General features: G+C 35.5%; 1 protein-coding gene and 1 long non-coding RNA gene across 2 annotated transcripts; both read right to left on the reverse strand.

Annotated features, from left to right (window-relative positions):
• Positions 1-2,261: 2,261 nt before the first annotated feature.
• LOC145937822 (uncharacterized) lies at positions 2,262-6,216 on the reverse strand. The gene is made up of 4 exons (XM_083041192.1): positions 5,611-6,216; positions 5,061-5,537; positions 4,735-4,921; positions 2,262-4,591 (listed from the first exon to the last, which is right to left on the reverse strand). Exons 1-4 carry the CDS (start codon positions 6,214-6,216, stop codon positions 2,262-2,264), a joined length of 3,600 nt encoding a protein of 1,199 aa, XP_082897318.1.
• A 4,473-nt stretch (positions 6,217-10,689) lies between these two features.
• Positions 10,690-21,803, reverse strand: LOC145937249 (uncharacterized). The gene is made up of 3 exons (XR_014425526.1): positions 21,719-21,803; positions 21,471-21,627; positions 10,690-10,805 (listed from the first exon to the last, which is right to left on the reverse strand). It is a non-coding gene; the product is annotated as an uncharacterized LOC145937249 (long non-coding RNA).
• Between the last annotated feature and the right edge of the window lie 758 nt (positions 21,804-22,561).

Here is a 22,561-nt window from a genome sequence, read left to right on the forward strand (position 1 = left end):
ATTTTTTGACAAGTTATAGTAAAGAAAAAAAATTTTAGGTAAAATAAATGTTTAGTAAAAAACCTCAAAATTATTCTTAATTTATTCATATTCCTTATACATGTAAATTCGATACAATTCGAGAACCTTCGTTTCGATTTATGTGCACAAATTTATATAAATTGATTTGCTAACATTTTACATTTATAATTTATATTCGGAAGTAATATTTATTCGCGGACGCGATACGCGGCGAATAATATTAACGCGATGCGCGACGAAAAGAATTCGATAATTCAATGTAGATACGAAATAAAGTATATTTCACAACACATTTATCAGTTTATTACAAACGTAATTAAACTATAAATATTTACAACGAATAACTCTCGCGATTGCACAGAAACGTCTCGAGCGAAAAGAAAATAATATTAGACGAAGCACGTCGGAAGCAAATTCAAACGAACGACTCACACACTACGAAAATAAAAAATATTGTTGTTTATAGCAACCGAATTCAGTGCATTCCGAGCTGCGCTCGCCGTGATAATACATGGCAATTATGAGTTGCGCTAACTTCATTGATACGCGGCAAATGTATCGCGCTATATTCAATTCTGAACATTCCGCCCGCTTCGCCTAAAGCACTCGGCGAAATTTTATATTAGGCTGTGTACAGTTACAGGTGTTTCATTAGCACGTGGTGAATCAATGTATATGGCTGATGAGCAAGTTTCGTGATCGCGAGTGTTAAATAGTAAAACTATGCAAAATGTGTTATCAAGGACTATGAATAAGCTTGGCTTAAGTATTAGGCCGCCCGCCTTAATCTATCGCAATCACAAGTGATAATCAATAACAAGGTACAATAGAATAATCTACTTATTAACGTATTGTGTAGCTAAATACAAATACTTGAGAATAGAAGAGGAAAAGGTAAGAATTAATATTTTTAGAATACGGTGTAAAACATAACTTGTAATGTTATTAATATTATGAAAATTATTTCAGTAAAGAAAATTTCAGAAACTTCTCGCAGAGAAAAGGAATAAAATTACATTTCTTTGAGAAGATCACTGTTCACGCGCTTACGCTCTTGGTGAATCATCTGCTTCTGAATCAGCGATCGGGAGAAGAATAAGTTTCACAATTGGCCTTTTTTTTGTTTTTTTTTTGTTTTTTTTGGCGCTGTGGAAACCTCATGGTACCCTTATCCCCCGGGTAGAGGATGAGGGTTATGTGGGACTTCTTGCTCTCCCTGACCGATCCACGAATGGGTCGATCAGGGGGCTCAACCTCACTAAAACCAAAGCGGGTGCCTACACTGGCTCTTACGAGGATGGCAGGGAATTACCGAGCATTGCTTCCTGCCATCCTCTGGCCCGACCTTCCCGGAAGAGCATCTTCCCCGAGAGGAAGATACTCTCCCCCACACATCGTGCGGTCCTATCCCGGTTGCGGCGCAGGGGGACACCGCCCCCACCGCTCCCAAAAGGGACAGGAGATTCGGCCAACGCTCCGGAAGTCCTACTCCTGGGAACTCCCCCCAGAAGGGGAGGGAGCACCCCCGCAGGCAGTGGTGCCCTCCCATCGGCGCTCTAGGCACCTGTGAGAGGGCCGCCCCTGCCACGTCCCTTCCCGGGGGGATCACGTGCAATGGGGGCTCGGTAGTAGCTGAGCCCCTGTGATCCCCCCCCGTGTCCCCAGGCCGTGGTTCCCTCCCTTAACAGGATTCGACCGTCGGCATCGCCGAGACCCTCCCCTGGGGGAGGACCTTGGCAGGGGCGGGGGCGGATGCCGCCCACCTCCTCGGACTACAACTCCACCCCCGGAGGGGGCCTCTTTCTTATTGCCGGGTGGGGGGGCACAGCGCCCCCCGCCCAGCCTTAGCGCCCCAAAAAAGGGGCCTTCCTCCTCCTCCTCTTCTCCACCGGGCACAGCGCCCCTCGCCCAGTCTCCTCTTGTGTTTGGCCGCCTCTTAGGGAGGCAGCCCTTTCCCGGTGACGTTTAGGGGAACTTGAGTTCCCCCTCAGTGTCACCGAGCCTGCCTTTGTTGGCGACGGGGTCTCCTCACTCTTCCTCTCGTTACCCCGCCGCCATCTCCCGGCTCGTCACGGGCTCTCTTCCCCCCCGGCCCCCACCACGGCGGTTTTCTCGCCTAGGCAGCCAGGAGGGGTCGTCCCTCTCCTTCACAATTGGCCTAGTAAATTCTGAAGTAGCCGTACGGATGGTGACAACACGTATTTGACCATCTTGACCAGGATGAATACGGACGATCCGCGCTAAGGGCCATTTCGTCGGTTATCGCACTGCGAATGAGACACAGTCGGTGAAGTTATCTCACTGCGGATGAGACACAGTCGGCCGACGTCGAAACCTGATTCCTTATTCCACCACTTCGGACGATGAATCAAAGAATGCAGATATTCACGAGACCAGCGCTCCCAGAAGTGGTCCCGCATTTTCTGAAGGAGCTGCCATCGTGACAGTCGGTTTGTCGGTTGCTCTAACAGTGACGGCTCAGGTATTGCAGTTAGGGCTGATCCTATTAAAAAATGTCCTGGAGTGAGAGCAGCGAAGTCTTCCGGATCATCGGAAAGAGCCTGAAGTGGTCTGGAATTCAGGCAAGCTTCGACCTGAGTGAGAAACGTGCTCATCTCCTCGTACGTTAATGTGGTTTCGCCCACCACTCGTCGTAAATGGTGTTTGAGCGATTTTACAGCAGCTTCCCAAATACCGCCAAAATGAGATGCTGATGGTGGATTAAATCGCCATTGTATTTGTTCAGTAGCTATCTGTTCGATGATCGCCTGAAGTGTTTTACTGCTGGATGTCAAGAGAGCCCGAAGTTGAGCGTCCGCTCCCGCGAAATTGGTACCGCAGTCACTATGAAGGGTACTGCATATTCCACGACGAGCTGTAAATCTCCGCAATGCTGCTAGGAACGCTTCGGATGTGTAGTCTGAAACTACTTCTAAATGTATAGCCCTTGTCGACAGGCAGACGAAAACAACGATAAAGGCTTTGTGTGCTCGATTGCCTCGCCCCTTCGAAGTTCGCATCCAGATAGGTCCGACGTAATCCACACCAGTATAAAGAAAAGACCTTGATGGCGTTACCCGCTCAGGAGGTAAATTGCCCATGAGTTGCTGTGGAATCGTAGCTCGCCATCGCACGCAGGTCACGCACCGGAGGATATGCTGTTTGACGATGACTCGTCCTCGAGGGATCCAATAGCACTGACGAATCATCCCCAGAGTCAATTGAGCTCCGCCATGCAACGAACGTCGATGACATGCCTTAACAATTAATCGGGTAAACGATGATTCGCTAGGCAAAAGTACAGGGTGGCGTTCATCATAGGCGAGGACAGCATGTTTTAGACGACCACCAACTCGAAGAAAGCCTTGAGGATCTATAAAGGGATTTAAACGAGTAAGTGTATTAGATTTTGATAATGTGTGACCCTGTTTAATCGTCTTCAATTCGTCCTTGAATTTTATAGATTGAATCCTTCGAATCCACATCAGACGGGCGTCTTCTAATTCGATTGTCGATAGGACGCCGACAGAAGAAACAGCTGTGTCGTAAATGACTGCATTCTTGCGTAACCGAAGCCAACGTCGACACCACGCGGTAACACGCAGCAAACGATTAAGTGAAGAGAAGCGTCGCAGTTCATCAGGTTCTTCTGACGACAGTGACTTGGCTGTTGTGACGTGGGTCTTGACTCTCGCTTCCGGCAGTTCCTCGTTATCTTTTGGTCCATTTGAAGATGGCCATGTTGATTGCTCATCTTTAAGCCAAGGAGGTCCCCACCACCAGAGCTGATGTTTTACGAGCTCTTTAGGAGATAGACCTCGTGAAGCATAATCAGCTGGATTGTCCTTGCTTGGAACGTGGTACCACAACGCTTTCGGCACCGTGTTTTGGATCTCAGACACGCGATTAGCGACGTATGTACGCCACCGAGTCGGATGTCCTTGGATCCATCCCAGGGTAACAGTCGAATCTGACCATAAGTACAACGGTGCCTTCATGAATCCAAGCGTGCGTACGTGAGAGGCTAGTCGAGCGAGGAGTGAAGCTGCACAGAGTTCGAGACGAGGTAAAGTTATTTGATTAAGTAGTGCAACCTTGGTTTTTGAAGTGACTAAGCGTGTAATCCATTCTCCATTCTGCGTTGTCCGCAGGTAGATGACGACGGCGTAAGCTCTCTCAGAAGCGTCGGCGAATCCGTGGATCTCCACTCCTCCCCGTCGAACAATATATCGTCCTTCCGCATTCCTAACGTGAGTCTTGAGAAAAAAATCCTCGCTTTCCTGATCCTCGGGATTGATTGGAGTATTGGTAGGAAGTTCCTTTTGCGACCAGAAACGACGTACGATTGCTGATAGATCCTCCTCGATCCGACACTGGTGAGTATAAACATGATGTTGATTGATCATGGGTTTTACTGGACCTGATAATATCCATCCTAATGCAGTCTTCTGCGCCACAGGTTCGTGAAGTGAACCCTTTCGAAGACCCGGTTGAAGAATAAAAGCGTAGACATCAGCTCCAAGGATTATATCTACTGGATCAGCTGTCTGGAAGTCTGGATCTGCTAATTCTAATCCATCAATGTGAGACCACGTAGCGATGTTTACACGAATACCGCCACCGTAGAGAGTGAGACGAGGGAGGACTAGAGCCGACACTGAAATCCTCCCCCCAATGCAGAAATTCGGAGTGAAACTTGACCGCGTGCGTTACCAGTCCTTTTGCCACCGATACCGAAGACAGCGACCGAAGTAGACGTTCGAGTGAGTTGTAGTCTTTGTGCTAAGGACTCCGAGATGAGGGATGATTCGGATCCTTGATCAATTAGTGCGCGCGTGGAATGAATAACACCGAAACGATCGGTCACACGAACACGAGCGGTAGCGAGAAGTACGATTGACTGCGTTTTATTCGATTGAATCGGTTGATTCGCGACGTGAGGTTTTAGCGACCTCGCTTGACTGATACGCGTCGTGCAACGTTGTGTGATGACGCGCGCGACACGACGTACACGTCTTCTTTGAGGAACACTCACTTACCTTGTGCTTGCCGAGGCAGTTGAGACACAAGTTATTATCCTCGATATGCTGCTTTCTCTCTCCGGCAGGCTTCTCTTGATAGACGTTGCAGAACATTATGTAGTGATCCTTCCGGCACAGAGAACAACGACTACGTTTATTTTCCTGTTTGCGCATGTGCAGAGCGCGCGTTTGAAGAGAAGAATCCGCATTTGTCTTGGTGTGACTTGCTTCCTGCCTTATAGGTTGCAGCGATTCAAGGGTATGTAATCGTCGATCGAGGAAACGTAACAGCTCTTCGTATGGTGGATCTGATTTCTCACCAAGGTCAGTTTCCCATTCACGACGTGATCGAATATCGAGTAATTCGACTACGAGATGTACGAAGAGATCTTCTCCACGGATGATCGGACGTCCGATGCTTTCGAGAGATCCAACAATACTTCTCACACTGTGATACAGCTTTCGTAATTCAACAGCAGACTCATGTTTCAACTTCTGCAGTAAAGTAAATTTGAGAGAGATAAGAGCGCATTAGCAACCGTTTATTTTCATAAAAATCGGTAAGGACTTTCCATGCTCGCTGAAAATTCTCGTCCGTCGTTGGTAAATCACGAACTAATAATTCGGCTTCTCCTTTTAGACAGGATTTTAGATAATGTAATTTTTCGACCTTTGATGTGGAAGTATCCTTCCCGATTATGGAGCTGAAAAGGTCGCGGAATGACGGCCAATCTTGATACCGGCCCGAAAAATGCGGCAACTGAATGCGAGGTAACGTTGATCTTGGAGGAAGACTGGGAACAGGAGCAGGAGGAGGAGGCGGAGGAGGCATGGCTACTGCTGCAGCAATTAATTCTTGATTCTTCAGCGCACGAAGAGCATCCAATAACAAACCTCTTTGAGTAAGATATGCTTCTTCCGTTTTAGATAAGAAATTCCCAGTATTGTATTCGTGTTTAGATAAAGCTTCCCAGAACTGCGTGATTAGCTTGTCATGTTGAGACTCAAACTTTTTCCAATTATTCTCGAGAGCTTGTAGACGTGCTTCGATTAATCCCACAGTAATATTAGCTTCATTGATTTGCTTGAGATATTCGGAGCAATGAGAAATCCTAATATTTAATTCGAACTGCGAACGTAGAATTCCTTCTCCTTCTTTACTGCTCATTTTCATGTTCCAGATGATATGATCACTCGGAGGAAGAAAGCACTACCGAAAGATCTTCACTCGCGGAAACTGGATAGCGAGATCCGGCTCGAAGGACCAAATATTCGGAAGTAATATTTATTCGCGGACGCGATACGCGGCGAATAATATTAACGCGATCCGCGACGAAAAGAATTCGATAATTCAATGTAGATACGAAATAAAGTATATTTCACAACACATTTATCAGTTTATTACAAACGTAATTAAACTATAAATATTTACAACGAATAACTCTCGCGATTACACAGAAACTTCTCGAGCGAAAAGAAAATAATATTAGACGAAGCACGTCGGAAGCAAATTCAAACGAACAACTCACACACTACGAAAATAAAAAATATTGTTGTTTATAGCAACCGAATTCAGTGCATTCCGAGCTGCGCTCGCCGTGATAATACATGGCAATTATGAGCTGCGCTAACTTCATTGATACGCGGCAAATGTATCGCGCTATATTCAATTCTAAACAATTTAAATAAATTATTACTTATATCATTTTATAATAAAATGAAATTTTTCGTATTATTTACTCAAAAATACTACGAATGCAGAAAAAGAAATTTTAATTCATGTCACGATGCAGTCCTTGATGTATGTATTCATATTGCCATGGAACCTCGCCAGCAGGTGTTATAAAGTATGAAGAAAGAGTATCCCGCATCGAATAAGCCTCTCTCGTAGCTCTATGTGCTCCACATTGTCCAAAAGATCTAAAATTATCATTTCCTGATACTTCTCACCATTCCCCATTAATTACTTGTCCTTCAATTTCTCTATCCGCAAATTGGGGAGGGCAATATGTTTGCTGCTGTGGTGCTACCTCGTCATTTTTTGTTTATAAAAAATTGTGCAAACACATTGCTACTAGCACAAATTTGTCGACAACATCTGGCCCAGCAGAAATTGGTCTTCGTAATATTCTCCATCTGGCTGCAAGAATACCAAATGTATTTTCTATTGTTCTTCTAGCTCGTGACAGTCGATAATTAAAAACTTTTTTTTGGTCATTTAAAGTCCTGCCCGGATAAGGTCGCATCAGATTAATTGACATTTGGAAGGCTTCGCCGCCAACAAAATAGCAAGGTGTTTCCTTATCGCTTCCTGGTAGACGAGCTGTTCCTTTTGGCAAGTTGAGTGTTCCTTCATACAAAGCTTTTCCAAAAGCTGACCTTGATAAAATTCCTCCATCACTATCACTGCCATATGCGCCCATATCGAATAACGTAAATCGATATCTAGCATCACAGACGGCCATCAGTATTATACGATGCTGAATGTTTTTTTATAATTAAAATATGCAGAACCAGAGTTCGGAAGTGCTTGAATGGTGATGTGCTTTCCATCAATCGCTCCAACACAATTTGGCAAATTCCACAAGGCTAAAAATCTGCACAGATCTCTTTCCATTTTTCTTCTGTTGGAGGTTTCATATAAACTGGCATTAAAACATTTGCTATAATGAAACATGTTTCTTTAACAATACTATGAGCCGTAGATTCTCCTACTCTGTAAGCTAGAGCCACTGACAACATTTGATCTGCTGTTGCTAAATATCTATAACAAAATTTTAATAATATATTAATAATTTATTTATTAGTTAAAAAGCAATATTTATTTTATATTATTTTAATTTTATAGACAGTAGCTCTTTTTTGCTAAGTTTTTTATCTAGTTATATGTATAAGGAGGATTATATTGATTATTCAAAATGTAATTAATAAATAAAAGAAATCTATCATTTTAAATAAATGTGATTTACCTCAATGTTATTGCTAGACGCTGTTCTAGACAAATTGGTCGTCTTATACTATTTTTTTGCAAGTACGAGCTAAGAAATCGGAGCAGTTCATAAAATGTGGACACATTCATCCTCGTGTACCGGAAAAAGAGATCCGGGTCTTCTTTCAACTCTGTAAATAGAGTTGCAAAGTCGCCCAATTCCGCTCGTCTATTATTTATAGGACGCACCCACCATCGGCGGTTTTTCCAACGCTTGCTTTTTTCGGCCTTCCATGTGGTGTATAGTGCTAAGACAGTTACTTGCATCGCACATATAAATAATAATAATTCTTGATCTTCCATCTTCCAAATTAATAAAACGAGTATAATTAAAATATAATACACAGGACAAAGTATATACTTATATCAATGTTTCACAAGTACTTACCAAATAATATTTAACTTACTCCAAAATCTGCTGACAAATGTAAAACGTTTTGACAGTTACAGGTTATGTACTATGTCATACGTTTGAAAAAGTGCACGATTCTGATTGGTTGGCTTTTATTCCTATCGCGCCATTGTGCAATGGGTGGTGACAATTTTTATCACTATTTCTATTCTATCGCTATTTCCCTATAGCTATCACTATCGCCTAGCATTGTGTAAGGAGCTTAAGTCTCGAGAATGCGAGCTCGACAAATCAGACCATACGCAATAGTATTTATTGTACTTGATACAATACCTATTAATATAGTATCTACTAATGAACAAAATAAAATTAAAAATATAAGCTCTGATTCAGAAGATGAGTTTAAATATAAAGTTAAAATGCAAAAAAAATCACAAACAAGACGAAGCAGTACAAACGTCTTTTTTCTATGTAAAAATAGAATTTTTTTTTTCTTATGTAAAAGTTTTTTTTACTTATGTAAAAATAATTCTATTTTTACATAAAAGAATTATTTCGTATAATTAAACTTAAAATAAAAATATGTAATTTATCTTTTATTTTATAATATAACATCTCCATGTGGCCATATAATAAAACGAGTTCGGTGGAATGAACAAGAGCGAAGTACAGCGCTGAAAGCATTTAATGAAGAAATTAAAAAATCACAATACGTGATAAAAAAGAACGTCATATTATCAACTTCATAATCCTTCTTGCGGAATAAAAAATATTTTCTATACACAAAGATGTATGTACATAGATGGATATAAAACAAGTAAATAAATGTAAACTAAATTAAAAAATAAAACAAGTATATTTAATAATATGATATTTTAATTATATATTCAGATTAAGTAAGGTAGTTGTCACGGCAATTATCTTTCAAACCGATTTTGAAAGCCTAGTTAACATATTATGTTACATGTATGCCGAACTCTACATTTGTATTAGACTAATGATGTATGAAAGACATAGAAAAATTTATATATGCACTCTTATATAAAAGTCTTATTATATGTTACAAGGTTTTCAAGAAAGAATGTCATATTATCAACTTCATAATCCTTCTTGCGGAATAAGAAATATTATTTTCTATACACATACATGCGTATATAAATTAAATTAAAACAAAAAAATAAATGTAAACTAAATTTAAAAATAAAACAAGTATATTTAATGTGGAATGGAGCTTCCCAATAAACACATAATGGTATATTATACGTTTAAATCAAGTATTTACGGGAGGTCTAAATGTGATAGATTTAACCTATATCAGTTGCGTATAATTTTGTGATTTCCGACTGATATACGTTGTCATAAACTATATTTATTCGTTTTTTAATACTATTCTCCAACCACTTAAAATCATATTTGATAAACAAATAAACTACGTTTTATGAATACATAATTTTTACGAATTACGACTATCTAATATATAAACGTATTACAATGACTATTTAAAATACGCATTGCAATGACTATTTAAAATGTGTATTGCAATGACTATTTAAAATACGTATTGCAATGACTATTTAAAATACGTATTGCAATGACTATTTAAAATACGTATTGCAATGACTATTTAAAATACGTTATTTATATTATCTTTTTAAATGATTTTTGTTTAAAAAAAACGAATTATATACAATTATACAATTATACGTGTCTCATTTTAACTTATACAACAAAATATCTTGAAGATTAAGCTTCATCGAAAAAAATGTTTCAAACAAAAGTTGTAGAATTTAAAAATATCTATATATTGATCTTATCACTTTGACCTTGGATAGGGTAATCAGTTTACATTTAAAAAATATGATTCCATTTAAAAATTCAAGATAATTTTGCCCTGACCTTGACAACCCTATCCAAGATCAAAGTGAAATAAGTAAAAAGATATTTTAAAACACTATAACTTTTGTTTGAAACATTTTTGTCGATAAATTTTAGTTTCCGAAATATTGTGCTGTGTAAGTTAAAATGGGACACGTACCTTGTATAGCTACAATAATAATAAAAGTAATGAGATTTTGTACAAAGAATATATGTCACTAAATATAAAATGAAATAATAACAAATTTTAATCGTAATATTTTTTTATTTTTTAGAAGATATGTTATTTAATTAATAAAAAAGTTAGTATTATTATAAACTAATTTACTTCAAAACTTTATTGTTATAATATAATAAGTAATTATATAATAAGAAAAAATATATAATATAAAATATATAATAAGAAAAAATTAGTTTTCTCTTTAATTTCTTTTTGCGTTTGCATTATACACATGGCGACTTTTGGTCAACTTTAGCCACGATTGTATGGCATCTTTAATGCATTGATCGGAAGAATTGTTTCCCTTAAATTGTATTTTAGCAGCATCTGAAATAAAAATTTATATATATTAAAAATATACGTATTTAAAAAAAAAATTAGTAAAGATTACATTTAAATAATATATGTTTCTTGTAGGATTTTTCACACTAAAAAAGAATAAAAACAAAGAATGCTTTTTAAAAAATTCCATTAATTTTTATAATCTCCGACTTAAGTTTTTTATGTAATAACGCAAATTCATAATATATGTAATAACTGTAAAAAATTTAAATATTTTTTTGGAATACATAAAAATAAATGTGATAATATATAAAGCCCTTTTTATTGTTTATGTATACAAAATTTAAAATAATATATATATTATAAATAAATTTTAAAATAATATATTTTAAATTTTGTACAATTTATTGGGGCAATATTTAAAGTAAAAAAAATGTATGTGTGTGTGTGTATGTACTATGGATCTATATACCGAGTGTTCAAAATAAAACGTTACAAATTTTTATCTCTAAAAATATTGTTTCTAGAAAAAAATATTTCAAATAAAAGTTGCAGTATTTCAAGGGGAAAATAAGTTAATGTTATAGAAATGTTTGTAGGAGATGGTTTTCAAGGCTATTTTAAAGGCAACTTGATTTTTTAAAATAGAATTACCCTACATATTTTATGTAAATAGATTCCTTGTAATATTTGTCTCCAAAACTTTTGAATAACTTTCACAGAACAAAATTTTTTTTATATAATTGGAATTAGGCTAGGTATTTTTATTACATGTAATTTTATATACTATATTCCTGTGAAAATCCTTGGATATTGTATCTTTGTGTCCGTGGATAAAGAAATTGAGCTTTACCTAATACTAGCTCGAATAGACGTAAACCAGTTTTCGGTAAATGCGATTAATACTGCATTAAAAATATTCATGCGATTATGTTTCGCAGCATATAACATCAGATCTGGTTATCGGTCCATTAAAAGTCAACCGCCCGAATGCGTTGTCATATATATCCATAAAAAAACTTACCTTTTTAAAAAAAGGTAAAAAAAAGCGCCAAGTTTACGCACCATGTGAAAAAGTGTTATAGAAAAAACAGTGTGTTTTAAAGTACTGTAAACTTGTGTTGTAAAATTAATATTTCTAAAAAAAATAATAATATCAAAAAGTTGCGCCAAATAAATAAAAATTTATACAAAATAATTGAGAATTAAAAACTTATGCGAAAATTCAAAATTAATACAAATTATAAAAAAATTAAAAAATTTTAGTTAAAAAAACTTGGCGCTGCTAAATTAAACAATATACTAATAATATTAACGTACTCTGTACATTTATGTTCCAGTTAATTGTTCCATTAATATTTCAGTTATTATGATGTAATGTTTAAAGTAAATTAATTATTTGTTATTAATAAAGTATAAGGTTTATCTAGAATTAATTATTTGTTTTAACTTTAAGATACATTGCAATAATTAATTAAACACTATGCTAATGTCAAACTCCGTGCAATTACATTGCAAATATTTCTGTATTTTTTAAATTAAATTAATTATTTTAAGATATATAAATTATAAATACATTGCAGTAAATTAATTATTTGTTATGTTAAAATATGTAACGATGCACCCCCATCGTTCCCGATCGTCCACCCGTCGGAAGGCTGCGCTCGGCGACCACTCGCCGGGCAGGGCAGCAGGCGCTGAGCGCCCCGTTTAAAACTTTACCGTTAAACACGGTACCGAACTCGGGGAACGGGCCCGGCTACGAAGGCGCCCGACGTACGCCGGAAAATACCGAACACGACCGCCCCCACCATCTTTTTTGTTTCGCGGATTCCCGATACTCCGATTCCGTATATAAAAACCTGAGCGCGACAACGAGTTTCAGATTCCTCTCCGGCTCCGCTACCGATAAGGTACCGCAGAGCCTTTCCGACCGGAAATCACAGTTCGAGGTAGACGGGTTTCGCTGCCTCTACGGAGACTATCTCCGTCCGCCTAATTCCGGCTTCCGAAATCCCACCCCTGTGTCTCGGAGGTAGACGGATACGCTACCTTTCCCGAGATTATCGCGGGAGACACAGAGTCCGGCCCTGATCATCACCAAACACGCGACGGTCTCACAATCAGTTAGGTGGAGCTCCGCCACTTTCGTCGAGTTTTCTCGACAACCGCCGCGTTCCCGGATCCCAGACATTATACCCGCCGATTGCATCGTGGATTCACGCGCGCGTCCCGATCATAGATATAGGAATATAGAGATGGAGCGTCAGCTTAATACTTAGACAAGGGAAGGAAGCCACTGCAGGAGGGGCGATGAGGTAAACATATGCCACGTTTTTATTGGATATTATTCTACGCATGCGTCGTAGTATACGTCAGTGTCAGTATATGTGCAAAATCCGCGAAGAGGTTAAGTGTACAAAGTACAAAGCAAATAGTGTCGGAATCTCATCTGGGCAAATGAAATAAAAAAATAATCGAAATTATTTGGAAAAATATTTAGTATGGCTGAAATTATTTGATCTACAAGTAATCTCTCATATCTTTGAGCGTTCAGATTTTAAATAAATGAGGAGGATCCTACCATGTAAGGCAAGATAGAGGTAAGTTTTTCGCATTGTTCTCACGGCTACTCAAAATCAGTTGTTCTCACGGCTACTCAAAATCAGTTGTTCTCACGGCTACTCAAAATCAGTTGTTTTCACAGATTTTAGGCAGATTAAAAATTAAACGTTTTAAAAATGGCTGGCGAATTGTCGGAACGTGAAAGAATCACTATCCTCATGATGCGTGGATGGGGTGACAACGAGCGATCGTACGCTGCTGTCGCTCGATTATTTAATGAGACGTATCCGAATCGTCGAATTAATAAGTCCACTGTCTTAAAAACAATAGAACGTTTTAGAGAAACTGGTAGCGTAAAAATCGCCCTAAATCAGGGAGACCATCGTCTGCCACTAACGAAGAAAAACAACTTGATGTTATGCAGACATTTATTGAAGATCCCAATTCTACTATTAACAGAGCCGCTCAAATTCACGATATTGCTCCCAAGTCCGTTTGGAGAATTTTAAAGAAAAACAAGTTCTATCCATACAAATTACAATATGTTCAAGAATTGCAAGACGGAGATCTGGAGCGTCGTATAGGTTTTTGTGAAAGAATGATGGCACTAATAGATGTCCGGCCCATCTTCCCTTATCAAATTGTTTTTACAGACGAGGCAACTTTCACGTTAACGGGAGAAGTTAATAATCAAAATTTTCGTTTATGGTCAGATGAGAATCCGAATTGGGTGCGGGAAACTCACACACAATATCCACAAAAAATTAATGTATGGTGTGGAATAATAGATGGCTACTTAATAGGGCCGTTTTTTTTTGAAGAAAATCTGAACGCTCAAAGATATGAGAGATTACTTGTAGATCAAATAATTCCAGCCATACGAAATATTTTTCCAAATAATTTCGAAGAAATATGGTTTCAGCATGATGCAGCTCCTGCTCATTTTGGTTTACGGCCACGTCAAATTTTAAATGAGACTTTTCCATTATGATGGATAGGAAGAAGGAACAGAAATGAGGGAGGAAAGGATTGGCCACCTCGGTCACCAGATCTAACTCCTCTTGATTATTATCTATGGGGATACCTGAAGAGTAAGGTTTACAAAACAAAACCTGAAAGCATCCAAGAATTGATACAGCGAATAAGGGATGAAATAGATTTGATACCTTTTGAGACGAATCGTAGAGCCATTTCTGCATTCTATCAAAGATTGGCATAATGTCACGAAGTAAATGGCAGCCACTTTCAGCATTTACTTTAACACACTGAGTAAAATTTATTTTAAAACACGGAGTAAAAGGTTTTGAATTATTAAAGAGAGATAACAGTTTTCAATCGTCTGTTCTGCAACCTATCACCACTATGTACACATTCACATTTGTTTAGCCACACGCGCGCGCGCGCACACACGCACACACACACACACACACACACACAAGGGATCAAATTCATGCCACTTCCACGCAGTTGATCCTGGATAACACTAAGTGCATGAAATTTCGAAATTTGAACGGCCGCCATTTTGAATGAGGGGGTCGTAGCGACTTAAAATTTTAAGGGTGTGTTTGTTATGAAAAGACCTTTCAAACGAGCCCCCACTCGACCCTAATCCAATTTAAAATGTTCAACCCCCCTCTTACCCCCGCGTACCAGTGGTGGGGGATGATTGGTATTCATGTCATAGGGTAGCTTTTTTGATAAATCAAAATACATGTTTTACCGTTTTTTTGATATTTTCATTTTTACAAAAATTATTTAGGGGTTTCCACACTTTTGACAAACCCTGTATATATAAGAGAGAATACAATTTTAATTATAATTTCTAAAAATCTCCTATATCAAGATATTAATATAATTTTTATATTTAGCAGTACCTTCAACGTCAACTGCAGACAAAACAACTATGATGTCATCTACAAAAATATTTAACTCTCCTGAGAAATGCCGGTTGAGGAAAGCAATTGCAAATTTAAAGAAGAATTATAGAAGTAAAATTCGAAGTTTACAACAAAATTTGCGTAGGAAAACTTGCGAAGTAGCAACATTAAAAAGTGTTTTGAATCATATAAGGGAGAAGAATATGCTAAATAATGAGCAAGCTGATGTTCTACAAACATTGGGTGAGTTAAAGAGTGGTGACATTTTTCAACAACTAATGAAAAGAAAGTGTGTGCCTAAAAAGTATGATGAAAAGTTACGCTGCTTTGCCGTAACACTGCATTTCTATTCTCCACGTGCCTATGAATATGTTCGCTCTATGTTTTATTCTTGCCGCATGTAAAAACTATTTCTAAATGGTATAAGAGCATTGAAGGGAAACCTGGTATTAGTTCAGAAGCATTGAATGCTATCAAACAACGCGTAGATAGTACTGAATATCCATTGCTGGGTTGTTTAATGTTCGATGAAATGGCAATTCGACAGCATGTTGAATATGACGGTACAAAATTTAGTGGTTACACTGACATGGGTGATGATATTGCATGCGATGATAACACTATTGCAAGTGAAGCTTTAGTTTTTTTAATTGTGTGCATTAATAGTGGATGGAAAATTCCTATTGCTTATTTTCTGATAAACAAAATGAATGCTGAACAGAAAAGTAATATTGCGTTACAATGCATTTCTGCTGTACACAATGTTGGCATGAGAGTGGTGTCTATTACGTGTGATGGGATGAGTACGAATCTAAGTGTATTAAAGCTTCTTGGGTGTAATTTTAACGATATTACATCATTGCAGACGTGGTTTCCACATCCTGAAACAAAAGAGAAGATTTTTGCTTTTCTTGATCCTTGTCATATGTTGAAGCTGGTACGTAATGTCATAGGAGATCTAAAAAATATAGTTTACAGAAATGATCAATTTATAAGATGGTCCGATTTAATACATCTACACGAATTACAACAACAGGAAAATATGCATTTAGCAAATAAGTTACGAAGTGCCCATATTCATTACCATAATCAGAAAATGAAAGTACGGTTTGCAGTACAAATTTTTAGTACATCTGTAGTAAATGCACTTTTATTTTGCAAAAACACTTTGAAATTAAAAGAATTTCAATTTTGTCAAGGTACAATAGAATTTCTTCATGCATTTAATGATTTATTTGATATTTTAAATTCCAAAAATATGAAACAAAGTGGATTCAAACAACCTCTTAATGAACAAAATAAAGAAATAATAACAAACAAATTGGAAGAAATTAAAAGTTACATATTATCTTTGAAGACAATCAAAGGCCAGCTTTTAATTAAAACCCAAAAAAAACTGGTTTTCTAGGTTTTCTTATCTGTATTTATAGCACAATTGCATTATATGAGGAACTATGTGAACAGCTAAAATTATTAAAATATATTCCTTTTTACAAATTAAGTCAGGACCATTTGGAACTTTTATTCGGTTGCGTGAGACGACAAGGAGGAAGTAATAACAATCCTACTGCTCGCCAATTTAAAGCAGCTATTAAAAAAATATTAGTGCATGCTGAAATTCGAGCTATACATACAGGGAATTGTATTCCATTAGAACATGTATCAATTTTACATGTCTCATCTAATAATATTTCTAATTCTGAAGACGTAATTAATATGAGCACATGTTTCTCACAAATAATTAATGATATGTCTAATACAGATATTCAAATCAACAAAATTGAAGACCAATTATATTTTTTAAATGATCACAACTATTTAACAGATGTCAGAGACATTTCTGAATTTTCCTTAAACATTGTTGAATATATAGCAGGGTATGTGGTAAAGCAACTAAGACAAACATTGCGTTGCGCAGAATGCATTAATGTTTTAATAGATAAGGAATGCAAAATGAATAGTCTTATATATATAAAAAATCGTGGAAAACTAATTACACCATCAGAAGATGTTATTAAAATCTGTAAAAAATGCGAAACAATAATAAGACACGCTCTTCATGCCAACAAAAATATGTTGGGAAATAAGTTTTATGAGACTTATCTTACCAATAATGTACTAGGATCATTTTTAAATATTAATTTATTTGAGCAATTAAAAGAACATACAAACGATCAATCACTGTTAGAAAATCATGTTGTTCATTTAATACGAGCCATTATACAAAAATATTTAAAAGTAAGATTGCATTATATAGCATTAAATTCTATAAATAAAAGTAACAATAAGCGTCAAATATATAATAAACTGGTATTATTTCAAGGTATGTAAACGCGTACAATAAATATATAATATAATTATTATATAATTAATATTATGTATAAGATAGGAAAATTTGTTTATACATATTTTTCTATATAATAAATTATACTTGTGTATAAAATCATATGAATAATTTATTTCATTCACTTACAATTAGACATTTTTTACTATTTGCTTTGTACACTATTAACCTCTTAGCGGATTTTGCACATATACTGACACTGACGTATACTACGACGCATGCGTAGAATAATATCCAATAAAAACGTGGCATATGTTTACCTCGTCGCCCCTCCCGCAATGGCTTCCCCCCCTTGAGCTGCCGTTCCATCTCTATATTCCTATATCTATGGTCCCGATACACGAATTCTCGCGCCGAACTATCGCGCTGCGCGCTGTCTTCGATATATCGAAGAGAGCGGCCGCTCTCGCGCAGCCCGCTGTCAGCTGTATTAACCGCGCGCCGGTCGCCGACCCCTCATCGCACCGACCCCGCGCCTAGCGACATGCGTACACCGCGACGCGTCTATACGCAATACACGCACACACTGACACAAACATTGTATACACACATTCCGGCGAATTTAAAGTCCGCCTGCGACATCTCTATAATGAAGGCCTTTTAAATACATGTAACGCGACTCTCTCACACACATACTTACGCACACCCACACATACGCACATAGTTTTTTTTTATGTAGCCACAATCAAAATAAATAAGTTCTTTTTTTTAATAAACCACGCGTTCGTGTCTTACGCCTTTCTCGAGCCTTGATCCCGACTGCGTTATCCCGAGCGAAAGCGACCCGTTACAAATATATTGCAGTAAATTAATTATTTGTTACTTTAAAATACATTACAGTAATTTTGAAATTTAGCAGCGCCAAGTTTTTTTAACTAAAATTTTTTTAAAATTTGTACTAATTTTTAATTTTTGCATAAGTTTTTAATTTTTAATTTTTTTGTATAAATTTTTATTTATTTGGCGCAACTTTTTGATATTATTATTTTTTTTTAGAAATATTAATTTTGCAACACAAGTTTACAGTACTAAAACACACTGTTCTTTCTATAACACTTTTTCACATGGCGCGTAAACTTCGCTTTTTTTACCTTTTTTTAAAAAGATAAGTTTTTTTATGGATATCATTCTTTTTTGTAGTATATATTTATTTACACATTTTAAAATAAAGAAGCAAAAAAGTATTGAATATTTGATAACTTATAGCACTATTATGAGTGCTTTGAGCTATCAAAAATGTATATATTATTTATAATTTTTTTCTTTATTTTATTTATTATATATTATTAGCTTTTATTCACTTCCTTATTTTATATCAATAATTATAAACTTATGAAGAAATAGTATGATAGAAGTGTAACAAGAAAAGTTGTTATAAAAAAAAATCACATATATATGTTATCGCATATCATATGTATATAGTATAGTATTGCAAACTGTAGATTTAAAAGAAATAACAGGATTTTACAATACTATACTACATACATGTAATATGCAATACTACATATATTATATGTGATAAATTATATTTTTTTTATATTAATAACTTTTCTGTTACGTACCATCCTACTATAATAATTACTTTCTTATTGCACTACCATCTTCCTAATTCTTCTTCATAAGTATATTATTGTTGATATAAAATAAAAACTTGAATCTCTATCAAAAATGCATATTATTTAACTTTCCTCTTTACGTTATTTATTATATATTATTAGCTTTTATTCAATTCCATATTTTATATCAACAATTATATACTTGTGAAGAAATAGTAGGATGGTAGCATGTAGCATGACAAGAAAGCAATTTATATTTTTTTTATAACTATCACTCTATTATTTCTTCATAAGTACATATATAATTGTTGATATAAAATAAGAAAATGAATGAAAGCTAATAATATAATAAATAACATAAAGAGAATAGCTCATAGCATTTGTAATTGTGCTATGAGTTATCAAATTCTTACTGACCTTTTTTTACGTTATTTTTTATTTAGTATTAATTTTTATTCACGTTTAACTTTTTTATTATACACAATTATTTTTTTTATACACAATTACAAGTTTCTTTTACTTTCTTTCAATCAATTGATTAATGAATTAATCAAACATAATGAATTAACCTACATTAAAACTGAACCTATGTGTCAAAACTAATAACCTAATGACATACGTATATCATTCATGGAGCGACATCAATGCTGTCTTGCAATGAATGCTCGAACTGGACATTTTCTGGTACATGCGTATTGAGAAGGTCGATGACGACCAAAACTTGAATCAATTTTCTTTAAAAACAAATGTTACATTATAATATCTCCGTTTATAAAGCACATAGAAAAAAAATAAAGGCACTTTTATTATATAATTTGAACTCAATCTCTCGATTGAACGTAGTAAGAATTCGATTGCTTCAGCCGTTATTGCGTATCTGAAATATATGATACTCTCAACTGTCCGACTCGCGTATAGGTACACGGCATGCCTCGCGGTCGCTACGCAAAGCTACGTTTATTAAACTTGGCGCAAGATACTACCGTGTCTCTTGATATTGTTATAGCCCGAACTATAGTTCTAATACTATTTTAATATTGGTTATAACCAATATTAAAATAGTATTAGAATTAAGAATTTATTATAAAGCATTATAGAATAAAAGAGTGCTCTCGCCAAACGCTCGTCGCGCGAAAACGCTAACGCAGCGAGACACGCGCGAAGCACCGGAAATCGCGAGATGCAAGCGAAGACTTGCGACTTCGACCTGCTTCGCTTGCACTTAGACCAAAAACGCGTGAATACTATTAACCAATCAGAGACCTGTTTCCAAGAGCCTCTCCCGAAAGAAATCCAAGAAACAAAGAATATATATAAGACCGAGAGTCAGCCCGCGAGGGCAGTTGCTAACAGGAATCTAAAAGACTAAGACGTTAGGAAAGACCTACGGTTGTTAATTAATCGCCGATTGTTATATATCTATCTAACTGGAAAGAAGGACCAATAAAGTGTAAATCTGTTCAACTGAAATAAAAGTGTATTTTAAAAGAAAGAGAAGAGTACAACTCCTAACTGCCTATGAAGTCTTGCACGGCCCGAGGATCCCTATCCTTAAATTCGGCGCAACCCCAGTGCCGTGGAGCGGCACAACAATATACAGACATACACACACTAATTTTTTGACATTAAATTGCCCCAATCAATTTTATAATTTTAAAATATATTATTTTAAATTTTGCATACGCACTGTGTTACAAACTATTTATTTCTTATAATATATTTTATTATTATATTATAAATCAATTATTGTATTATTTAAATTTTTTTTATATAACATATATAACATATACAGAGTGTAACTGAACAAACATATACGGAGCACCATCAAATTCTCTGGCCAATTTAGAGACGATTTTTTTTCAATGAAAATGTCGAGGCACCAATAATTTTCAAGTTATCAATGATTGAAAAAAAAGCTTCTCACAAATTGAAGGAGAATTAAAATATTAACAAAACTACATTCTTCAGTTAATTATTTCAGGTAAAGTTTACTTTAATAGAATTTTAATTTAAAGCTTTGTTACACAAAGATAGAAAATGGCAAAAATTGAGAACATGCAAAAAGTAATGACCTTCTTCGACATTTTTGCTGAGAAAAAATTGTTTTCAAATTAGCTACAAAATTTGATAGTGTGCTCCATATATGTTTTTTTTAGTTACACCCTGTATCCATACATACATATATACATATATACATATACACACACGTGTGTATATTATTTACAATTTTTTAAAGAGTTATTGTGATAAAAGAAATAAAAAATATAATAATTGGTTTATAAGAAATAAATAGAGATAAATACAAGTTTGTAATAGTGTTATAATATGAACTTATTTCAATCCATTAAAAAGACTGCATTATATGTACCTGTAATAACTTCCCGTAATTTTGTGGTTTCGAAACTTCTTTTCTTTTGTCCTTTCCAGGTATACGTCATTGCTAACTCGTTTGTGATTACAAATTTCAACATATTCATTACGCTGGCTCTTTGATCAGCACCTCCAATAGTGAAAAAACATTCTTTCTATGAAAAATTATAACTGCACATTAACCAAGTTTAATTATTTTAAAATTACAAAAGTAGACGTAATTTTTAGTAAAATTTTAAACCAAACCAGATAGGTATAAGCAGGTCCGGGTATTTCTCGATCTCCATCTACTGTTTTTATAGATAACAATTCTCCTAACTTTTTAAAATCATCATCGTTTTTCAATGGTAATTCAGGCAATCCATCCGGTTTTGATGTAGGATTTAAGGATGTCATCATAGTTTGTAAAAGTCGATTTGTACAGGCATTGTTCTGCTCACATAAAATTGTTATCTTCTCCATTCGCTCTATTACGTATTTTTGAAATTGTTGTTGTGACATTGTTGTTCCTACACCTATTTCAAGTTTTGACGATGTATGTCCATTAAATTCAACGTCGTTTTGCGTGTTTTTTGATATCGAACCTATAAAACAATATCAGATTATAATAGAGTATAAATGTTTTATTGAAATTTTTAGAAAGAAACATTATTTTATGTACAGTTGGTTTTACGAATCTCGATTTATCAGTTTATCAGTATATCTGTCGTATAACTTTGTAATAGAATTATATTTAATAATAACTTGATATGCAATTGTATTCGAAGTATATATGCGTAGATAACAGGGTTGGCATGTTTTAAACAATTTGTTTAAAACTGTTTGATTAAAACATGTTTAAAACAGTGGACACTGTTTTAAACATTTTTGTTTTAAACAGTTTTAAACTACTGTTTAAAACTGTTTAAAACATTGCAATTAAAACATATGATTATTTGAAAAAGAAACTGTAAAGAAAAACAAAAACAAACAAAAACTAATAGACGTGCAAAACTAATGTTGCAAAAAGGTTTTTGTTTTAATTTTTTTAGTTTTTTATCTATATTTATATGTAACATATAGATATAAAAATATAAATATAAATAATGA

Source organism: Prenolepis imparis, unplaced genomic scaffold (genome assembly GCF_030444845.1).
Source record: "Prenolepis imparis isolate NDT839.2.m4 unplaced genomic scaffold, iyPreImpa1.0 SCAF_6, whole genome shotgun sequence".
NCBI lineage: Eukaryota > Metazoa > Arthropoda > Insecta > Hymenoptera > Formicidae > Prenolepis > Prenolepis imparis.